The 10000-nt window shown below is 29.3% G+C and overlaps 2 protein-coding genes across 5 annotated transcripts in view; both read left to right on the forward strand.

Annotated features, from left to right (window-relative positions):
- LOC124949698 (protein bride of sevenless) overlaps positions 1 to 5875 on the forward strand; it is a 7526-nt gene extending 1651 nt beyond the window's left edge. The window contains exons 2-8 of one of the 3 annotated variants that reach the window (XM_047495281.1): positions 66 to 194; positions 352 to 840; positions 1243 to 1752; positions 2278 to 2769; positions 3303 to 3649; positions 4223 to 4462; positions 5230 to 5875. In XM_047495281.1, coding sequence (XP_047351237.1) covers positions 66 to 194; positions 352 to 840; positions 1243 to 1752; positions 2278 to 2769; positions 3303 to 3649; positions 4223 to 4462; positions 5230 to 5469 — 2447 coding nt within the window. In that variant the 3' untranslated portion in view covers positions 5470 to 5875. The other 2 variants (XM_047495272.1, XM_047495291.1) reach the window with 2 other exon arrangements.
- Positions 5876 to 5982: 107 nt separating this feature from the next.
- On the forward strand, positions 5983 to 9923 carry LOC124950458 (synaptic vesicular amine transporter). 2 transcript variants are annotated; one of them, XM_047497186.1, is made up of 8 exons: positions 5983 to 6212; positions 6730 to 7454; positions 7734 to 7943; positions 8112 to 8378; positions 8578 to 8618; positions 8765 to 8911; positions 8976 to 9297; positions 9437 to 9923. In XM_047497186.1, exons 2-8 carry the CDS (start codon positions 7361 to 7363, stop codon positions 9652 to 9654), a joined length of 1299 nt encoding a protein of 432 aa, XP_047353142.1. In that variant the 5' UTR covers positions 5983 to 6212; positions 6730 to 7360; the 3' UTR covers positions 9655 to 9923. The 2 variants fall into 2 exon arrangements, with proteins under 2 accessions (XP_047353142.1, XP_047353152.1); XM_047497196.1 differs by lacking the exon at positions 5983 to 6212 and having other exon boundaries at positions 6636 to 7454; positions 8112 to 8303.
- The last annotated feature ends 77 nt before the right edge of the window (positions 9924 to 10000 follow it).

A 10000-nucleotide genomic window follows, 5' to 3' on the forward strand; every position in this document is an offset into this window, starting at 1 on the left:
CTTCTTCTATGATTTAAAAAAAAAATAAATAAATAAATAAATTATTTTGTTCCAATGTCCCGTAGTTTTCGTCGATCTGAACTATGGAACCTTTTGTAACTTTACGTCTGTCAAAGGATACGAAGAAATTTCAACGGCAATATTCGTCGTAAAAATCTTGAACAAATTGAAATACGTGCCCGATTTAACGTTGGGTAAAGCAGAGAATAAATTTGTATTAGGATTATCAAAGAAAAATATTTTTCATTTCTTTCTTTGTTTTTTTTTTCTTTTCTTTTCTTTTATTTTTTTTTCCTTTCATCGATACTCGCGCGAGACAATTTATATGATAATCTTTAACGATCTTTATAGGATTAAGGATCTTCGATACGTGCCAGGAAGAGACTATGGTTTATAAGCAAACTTTACAAGCTGCCGTGGATATTGATTGTTCTGAAAATTATGAAATGGGCGTCCTTGTACCAGCCATTTATAACAATATTCTCGAGCCTTTGCATAATTTTAGTGTATTACCTATCAGTTCTTACAGTGAACAGAATTTGACGAAGCCATTGATCAATATCATGGTGCATTATATCAGTACGAGATTCGAATCTATCGATTTGGTCCTAATCAATTCTGATTTTTTATTGGATTATTTTTTCGATGCGGCAAGAAACTCTGGTATATGCGTGAAGAATTATAAGGATATTAAGGAATTGGAGGAAAATGTTACCGAAGCACTGATCGTTGTTATCGGAAACATCGACGATATAAAAAGGTCGATTGAAAAGGGAGAAAAGGTCGAAGGACCTAGAAAAACGTGGATAGTTTTATCTCTCGACAGGTCCCATGTTGATGGTAAACATTTCGAAGGCTTCGATAAAATATTAATGTAACGAAAAGAATTTTCTAGGATTTCAAACATATTTCGTTGTACAGGTTGAGTTAAAAATTTTTTGCTGTTCTTTTCATTTTTTTCTTTTTTTTTTTTTCTTTTATCAATTACTCCTTCTCGAGACTTTTTAGATAAATTTCTTTTTCTTTCTCTTCAAAGAAGAAAATTAGTTCTAATATGTCTCGTTAAGGAGTAATCGATTTTTTCTTTTTTTTTTTTTTTTTTTTTTTTTTTAAATCACCTTATAACCTTTGACCCAATCTGTATTTTTTTTAATAATAATAGAAAATTCATTTATACATTATTCGCGAATAGATTAGAAATTTTATTTGTTCGAATAATGAGAAAATTTTGAATTTTTTCAGATCTGGTGCCATCAGGATCGTACATCGTGAGAACGGTATCCTTCGATATCTATACGAAGCAAGGACTTTTTCAATCGATCGAAAAGTTTTCCGAAAAGAGTATCAATACGATCGCACATTCACCATATCTTTTAGGTATTGGTAAAGCTATAATCGAATTGGCAGGACTCTTGCATGATTTACGAAAGAGAAATTGTCCTCGAGAAAATGTATCTTGCGTGATGCCACGTTTCACTTCTCACACTCGTCAAGATATTAAAAATGTCGATATTTACGAAACACTACAAGTTTTACCGAAAGCTCAGTCGATAAAATATATCGTTTCTATGAAAGATCAACAAGACTCGCTCGTCGATGTTGCAACGTATAATATCGAGCCAAATAAATTTCGAATATTGCCGGAAAAAAAAGTACCGAGAATGCCAAAGCTCTGTTTGAAAAAATTCGCCAACAATTGCGAGCAATGTGCGAACTTTCAAAGGAGATCCGATTCACGTGATTTAATTAAAGGTTTGTAATTTTTAAGTAGAAGGAATAATTTCAAAAAAAAAAAAAAAAAAAAAAAAAAAAAAAAAAAAAAAAAAAAAGAAAATGGACAAAACGTGACTTTGACGTAAATACAGAGATTGGCTGGGATAAAAGTTTCCTTAAGTAGATCCAAAGTTCCTAAACTTACAAGTCTTGCAATCTGAAGAAAAAAAAAAAAAAAAAAAATAAAAAAAAACAAACAAAAAAAAATTAAACAAAAAAAAAAGTATCTCGTTAAGGGTGTAATTGATTTTGTAAACTAGCGTATAAATTTTTGGCTCGTCCTGTAGACAATATGACGTTAAGTCGATTAATATTGAAAATTATTTATTAAATAATGAACGAAAAGAAAGATATATTTTTTCTATAATGATATATTTTCAAATAATATTCGTTCTAACTCTATGAGAACGGAACATTTTAATGGATAAGATATATCGTTATATCTGACATATGACATTTTTAAATAAAACATTTATCAAAAATAGATTCTATTTTGAAATATAGGTACACAAGAAGATGGTTTCTTAAAGACAGAAACTTGGATACCAATCTTCCTAACGGTTGCTGTTAGCGGTACTTTTGCTTGCATCGTCATCATCGTATTTATTTTATATCGTTATTTCGTCGAGGATATGCTAGATGGAAATCCAACGTTAACGATCGTTCTGATATTAGGAAATATATTCACATTGCAAACGGTTCTACCATTTTGCATGAACGACGATCAGTATAGTACTCGAGAGCATTTGAACTCAAGAAAGATCTTCGTGACTACGTTAGCCTTTGGCCTGCTCTTTTCAGTGATGTTGTCGAGGGCCCTATTTCTAGCATTCTCTACGGGTGGTCTATTTACCACTCACATAAACGGTTACCTCCAGGGGCTAATGGTGTTCTTCGTGTTCGGTGTACAAATCGCCATATCGACCAGTTATTTCTTTCTCAGCACCCTCGACTCCGCTATCGTAGTCAGGAGTCTCATGTTTATTGCTCTCTTAGGTAATCTTTTAATGCAAAATCATAATATTCTTTTTTCTTTTATTTTTATTGTTTTTTTCGTTTTCTCTTTTTTTTTTTTCTTTTTTTTTTTTTGTAACGAAACTTATAAGACCGTAGAAATTAATTCGCTATATAAATATATTTTTATAATATAATTTTAAATCTTTTTAATATTATTACAAAATAATTTTCATGTCTCCTCGTAATAATTCATTATTTTTAATATAATAATAAGATAAATATATATATATATATATATATATATATATATGTATATAATGAAATATTTAATATTGTCTGTCTATTTAATTTTATTACACGATAGGAAATATCATTTTTGTTATATCATATTTTATAATATAAAAATAATATGTATATGTATATATCTGTTTATTATATTAATATATTATATTATTTATAATATTAATACATTAATATATATATATATATATATATATATATATATATATATATACATATATATTATTAAAATAAATAAGAAAATATTTTCTAATTTTTATTTATTTCTATAGGTTACGATATATTCTTACTGGCAATGTTATTCGTCGTTTGCTGTTTCATCGCTCACATAGAAAGAAATTATCGCGAAGGGAAGTGTTTTTTTGGAACAGTGATTGGCTTAGTTGTTAGCTGGGCTATCTGGGTGACGTCTTTCATCCTGATGGAGCCGGAAATTCGCGACACTGTGGTCTGTTTTGGTATATTAGCTACGGCCTACCTAATCATCATTGGTATTCTCATTCCGAGAACTTATTACATGGTGACAAATTTGCCAAGAGAGATAGACTTTCGAGCAAGATGCAATCCTGCCGTCGATTTAACATCCGATCCAAGAACAACAAATGCTTTTGCTAGACAGGTCAGAAGAAAGAATCAACGAACAAAAATAACACTTTCATTTCAAAATTCAAAAATTAATTAGAGTCAACTTTCTGACTTTCTTAAATCCTTCATTTACTTCCTTTTTCTTTATTTTAGCACTTGACTAGTTTCAAAGCCTTTTCATCCACGGTTCATTGAACTGTATCGTAAATCTTGTGTAACACACCAGTCCCCTCCTATCCCCTCTTGTTCTTCCCTTTCTCCAATTAAGCCTCGCATAGATTTCTTACTTGGATTAAAAGCACGTTGTCGCATGTGCAACCTTTTATAGATTTTCTGTTAAATCATTATTTATTTATTATCATTATTATTATTATTATTATTATTTTATAGATTAACTCATCGTAATATTTTACGTTAAAGTCATTTTATGCTTCTTTTATTTCATAGAAGACCGTCACTTATTCATCTTTGCTCTTACACTTGACGTTTGATGAAATTTGAAAAAAAAAAGAAAAAAAAAAGAAAAAGGAAAGAAATATTGTTTATTTGTTCTATCAATCGATCGAGAATAAATAATAGATCTTTCTCTCTTATGATTCTAATATAGAATCGTGGATTTTATGATTACGTTCATCCCATGGGTGCTGGTAGTACAAACAATCTACAAGCTCCTCCTATGTTTCCAAATTATTACGGTAGTTCAAGCCCAAATCCAAGGTCACTGAGTCACTGCAGGAGTCCTGATCCCAGGAGAATACCAGGTTACAATAATTATGGTTTTCGTCCGGAGATGAGAGAAATTGAAAATTCATACGGTGTACCACGTGTATGCGTCGAAAATATTGATGTGAGTGACTCTATGACGATGATAAAATTAATATATATATATATATACATATCCATTATATTATCAGAAAATAAAAAAAAAAATTCGATAATTATTATTTATTGATTTGCACGTCGACGTATTATATTTTGCAGGTTTAATTGAAACACAATTTTGTAGTGTTTATTTTAAATGTTTATAAAAAATTTTATTTTATTTCAGTTTTTTTTTTTTTTTTTTTTTTTTTTTTTTTTTAATAAATTAAATTTCGATTATTTAACAAGAATAAATTTATGTGAAAAAATATACAAAAGATATTAGATAATTATATCGATTTATGATCAGTGATTATATTGTCAATCAATGTGTCCCAAACGTTTTCATAAATTTCATACAAAATAAATTATTTATTAATCTTAATATTATTAATATCATATACATATAAATAATATTATACAAATATATTATATTTATATATGCAGATATGAGTAAAGTTTATTAATACAAATTATATATTTTATAAATAATATCAATACATTTTAATAATGTTATTAATTGATATTAATATATAAATCACATACCTATATAAATATATATTTATAAAGAAAACAAGAAAAAAAAAAAAAAAACAAAAATTCAATCAATTTTAAAAATGAATCGAAAAGTCGATGGATAATATTATCGATAGGATTATTAGTTCGTCAAAAAAAAAAAAGAAGAAATAAAATAAAATAAAATAAAATTCATGAAAATTTTAAAAAAAGAATCAGAGTAAAATGTTCAAGTAGTGCCGTTATGTTTTAGCCTCAAAGCGTTCAGATCGAGAGGAGCAACGTAGATTCGGCTTACGCTTTACCGAAGTCTCAACGAAAGAAGAAGAAAAAATTAATATTAGAGGAGAAAGATTGTATCGAGACGGACGTTTACGTCGAGAACAGATTATCTTCGAACCGAAGAGAACACGACGAATCGTATCCTTCGAGATGTGTCACTCCAAAAATGGGACAAACAGAAGCGACGATTTGTGAGGAACAGGAGGACTTAGATATTAATAGAATAACAAGATTTTGATTTCTTAATTTATATATATATATACATATATTATATATATATATATATATATAAATTGATTGATATAAATTAAGGTCCATTTGAATGTCTCCTTTGTTAAAAGTAATATTAAAAAGAAAAAAAAAAAAAAATAAAATAAAAAAAAAGATAAGTTTTATAATTTAATGTGTGAAATATTTTAAGATTACGAAAAATAGTAAACTTATTTTACAATAATAAAATTAATAATAGCTCATTCAATTTGTTGAATATTCAATGTTCGTTACTTTCTTCTGTTCATAATCGATGTCCTTTATCTTCATGAAATTGTGAAACTTTTATTAATATGTAATTTTTTTCTATTACTCCTAACAAATGAAATATTTCTTAATTAATTAATATCGATTTGCATATACATATATATATATATATATATATATATATATATATATATATAGCAATCTAATTATTTATTTATAATAAAATATGTTTGAAACATAATTAAACGTGTTTATTAAAATTTTTTTTTCATCATTTTCATCGGTATAACGTGTACGTTACTTTAATTATAGACTCGCATAGCTAGGAAATTAAGTTAACGAAAGTTGTAAAACGAGTATGCGAGAGTGAAACAGAGAGAGAGAGAGAGAGAGAGAGAGAGAGAGAGAGAGAGAGAAAGAGAGAGAGATGGTCCACATTGTGGAAGATAACGTAGTCCCATGTACGTCAGAGTATAGAATCAATTCGTTCCCCCTTCCAAAATTGCATTATGGTCGATCGTAATTTTACAATCGAGGCACAGGTGCGTGTCCCATCGGGAAAATATCGATGACAGGGCCGTAAGAACTATTCGAACCAAATGTTTTCCATCGAAGGATTCAAAGTATATTTATTATTAATTCTTCGCAAAAAAAAGTTTTAATTAATACAAATGGAAATTTTGCAATAGGATTATTTGACGCTTTCGGTGTAAAAAATTTTTAACCTTTCAGAAATATTTTCAAACGAACGTCACAATTTTTTTCAATATTCATTTTCATTGCGATCATTATTATTAGAATTTTCTTCATCTTCTTCCTTTTCTTCTTCTTTACTTTTCTGTTCCTTTTCTGTTTTTTTTTTTTTTTTTTTTTTTTTTTTTTTTTCATGTCGATCGATTCCTCAGCAAGTAAAAATCATATTCGACTTCATCCCTTTTCATACATTTCACGTTATCAATATCACGATTTACTTTCCAGATCATATGGCGAGTCATAAGTATCTAAGCTCGATAAGAAAGCAAGGATGGCTGGTGTACCTTGATAAGCAAGTATATAATAATGATAAATCGAGAAGAGCAACGGATCGTGAAAGTGCCGCGAGTATCCTCGAGCCCTTCTCCTACGTAATGTGTAAAAGCTTCTGCGCAAGGACGAGCATGCTCGAAAGACCGTATAAAAGCTTGATCGTGGGTGTTCGGCTTTTCAGTTACCTTTAGAATGCTCTTACGAAAAGCGAGATTTATGTTTCCAAGGAAACGAATTTTTTTCGGTATATTCAATAATACAATTACGTAAAAAAAAAAAAAAAAAAAAAAAAAAAAAAAAAAAAAAAAAGAACAAAAATAACAAAAAAAACAAACAAACAAACAAACAAAAGACCAAAAAAAAAAGTAAGAGAAAAGAAAAGGGAAAAGAAAAAAAAATAATAATAAGAATAAAATAGTGTGATTGATTCGATCGAAGAATTGGAAATCATAATTTTGAACGATCGATCACAACACGTGCCACATTTACCCATGCGATCTTGAAAATACAAATTCGTGAATTTTCTTGGCCAAAAAAGGAACTAAATAAAAAATAAGCTCTACGACATCATCCATGAGTCAGAATGACATTGGAAAACTTGAAGAGATCTCGCATGATCATCGTGACAGTAGTGTATGTTAGTCTCTTCTTAGACAACGTGCTTCTAACGGTGGTCGGTAAATACGAAAGGTTCTACTAAATGTCCTCTTACATTATATATATATATATATATATATATATATATATATATATATATAAAATATATATGTATATAATCTAAAGAAAAATGTACAAACACCTTGATGATGGTATCTTTTCGTTCTTGAAAGGATTTCGTAAAGAAATCCTTTTTTTTTTTTTAAGGGCTAACGAGAAAGGGCTAACGAAAATGGATATGATTATTCATTTATTTATTTATTTACTTTTTGTTTTTTTTTTTTTTCTTTTTTTTTCAGTGCCGATCATCCCAGACTATCTTTGTTCCCTCGATGGAAAAAATAGTACCAGCGCTATCGAAGATGAGAATGGTAAAGTTGGTTTCCTTCTTAGTTCGAAGGCTTTCGTTCAATTGATTCTTAATCCAGCTGTTGGAAGTTTCACCGGTGCTTTTGGATACGCAAGACCTTTGTTTCTGGGAAATCTTTGTCTCTTACTGGTTGCACTGTGTAAGAACGCTGTATAATTAGACGATGATAGAAAATTTTTTTATTTTGAAATATATCAATAATTCTTAAAATTATAGGCAATTGATTGCCGAAAGTATTCACGTAAGAATTTAGTGTAAATTGGAATCATTTGTTCTTCTTTTTTTTTTCTTCTATTTTTTTTTACAGTATTTGCATTTGGACAAACATATGAAATACTTTTCCTGGCGAGAAGCATTCAAGGGATATCATCGGCTTGCATTGGTGTATCCGGGATGTCATTGGTAGCCTCACAATATCCTGAAGAAGATCAAAGATCAAAGATCATGGGATTCGTTCTTGGAAGTATCGCCTTGGGTGTTCTTCTTGGATATCCGATAGGTTCTATTCTTTATGATTTGGAAGGAAAGATGGCACCATTTTTGCTGGTCTCCTGCCTCATCGTCATTTTGATATGTACAGGAGTATCCTATTTTTAACTTCTCCTTTTACTTTTCTCTTTTTGATCTTTTTCTTTCTCTCTATCTCTATCTCTCTCTTTCATTTTTAATTTTTTTTCGTTTCTTTAACAGACACTTCATTTTCTTATTACATACATTTTTCTATCTCTTGTTAATTCTTCGTATTTCTTTTTCTTTTTTTTTTCTTTCAACAGGTTTGCAGATATCAACACTCGACATTCAGACTGACACAGAGGTAAGTTTTAATTAATAAGGTTTAATTTAGAAGTAAATTTTATCTCTATAATCTTAATTAAATTTTATTCAATTTATTTATCTCTATAATCTTAATTAGATTTAAAATCAATTTGATTTTAATGTATGATTCTATTATCCTGTAAGTCGTCCAACAATGAAACAAACTGGAGACAACTATTATCAGATCCATTTGTTATTATAATTGCTGGTGCAATTTGGTGTTCGACTTCACCAATGGCTATATTGGAACCATGTTTACCAATTTGGCTTCGTACCCATATAAAACCTAAGGTAAACAAAGTTTAACATGGACAATAAAAATACATTCATTTCAATATTATTATATTCCTTGTAGAAATGGCAGCTGGGAACAGTCTTCATACCGGATAGCGTTGGATATTTAATAGGCACAAACTTTTTTGGTATGATGGCCTACCGTTATGGACGCAGTAGAGTCGCCATCTTGGCCATGCTACTGGTTGGCATCAGCGCCATTTTGATACCATCGGCAATGACCATGTCGCAATTGATATTTCCACATTTTGGAATGGGTTTGGGCATTGGTATAGCTGATGCTGCTTTGGTACCATTGTTGGCTAATTTAGTTGATCAAAATGGCAATTACGGCCCCGTTTACTCGATTCAACAGGTCGCTGTAAGCCTTGCTTATTTTCTAGGTAAATATTTTCTTATATATATATAAATATATATATTGAAAACTTCGTTCAACGTTCTTTAAAATAAAATTTCTTTAAAAGAAGTTTATTGATAAAGAAAAAGAAAAAAAAAACTTTTTCATATCTTTTTCTATCGAAGGACCAATCACAGGCGGAGAATTGGTAAGGGAAATTGGATTTCGATGGGTCATGAGGATCGTAGGTGTGGCAAATATAATCTATTGTCCGATACTTCTATTTCTTGCTCTAAGAGAAAAAGAATCTCTATCGAAGGAGGATAAAGAAAAGGATTACGACACTTTCCATAAAGGTCTGATGAAATACGAAAAGTTTCAAAACTTGGACGACGATCTTTGATGAGAAAGTCAAGTTTATTTGAACTCATTGGAAAATTCACATTTATCATCGAACAGACGAAGTTCTTCTTAAGAAAAAAAAAAAAAAAAAAAAAAAAAGAAAGAAAAAGGAAAACGAGAAGAAAAATAGAAAGAAAAAACAAATCATCTCTTAAATTCTCAACAAGAAATTTCTATTGAAATTACAGGACATTGCAATTTATTATCAACGATCTCTATAATATTAGAAAGTGTATTGTTTTTAAGTAATACAACTGACTATGAAATCTATATCTGTTTATTATACTAATTTAATATATAAATTAATTGTATAGAATGGAATCGACCGATGTATGAAGAATTTTGTT

The sequence above is a fragment of the Vespa velutina genome, chromosome 1 (genome assembly GCF_912470025.1).
Source record: "Vespa velutina chromosome 1, iVesVel2.1, whole genome shotgun sequence".
Classification (NCBI taxonomy): domain Eukaryota; kingdom Metazoa; phylum Arthropoda; class Insecta; order Hymenoptera; family Vespidae; genus Vespa; species Vespa velutina.

What these genes read in the sequence shown, in the direction of transcription:
- LOC124950458 (XM_047497186.1), top strand. Translation starts at nt 7,361, where the DNA reads ATGACATTGGAAAACTTGAAGAGATCTCGCATGATCATCGTGACAGTA. An exon ending in ACATTCAGACTGACACAGAG is followed by an intron (nt 8,619 to 8,764) that starts GTAAGTTTTAAT and finishes TTATCCTGTAAG; the next exon opens with TCGTCCAACAATGAAACAAA. An exon ending in GTACCCATATAAAACCTAAG is followed by an intron (nt 8,912 to 8,975) that starts GTAAACAAAGTT and finishes TATTCCTTGTAG; the next exon opens with AAATGGCAGCTGGGAACAGT.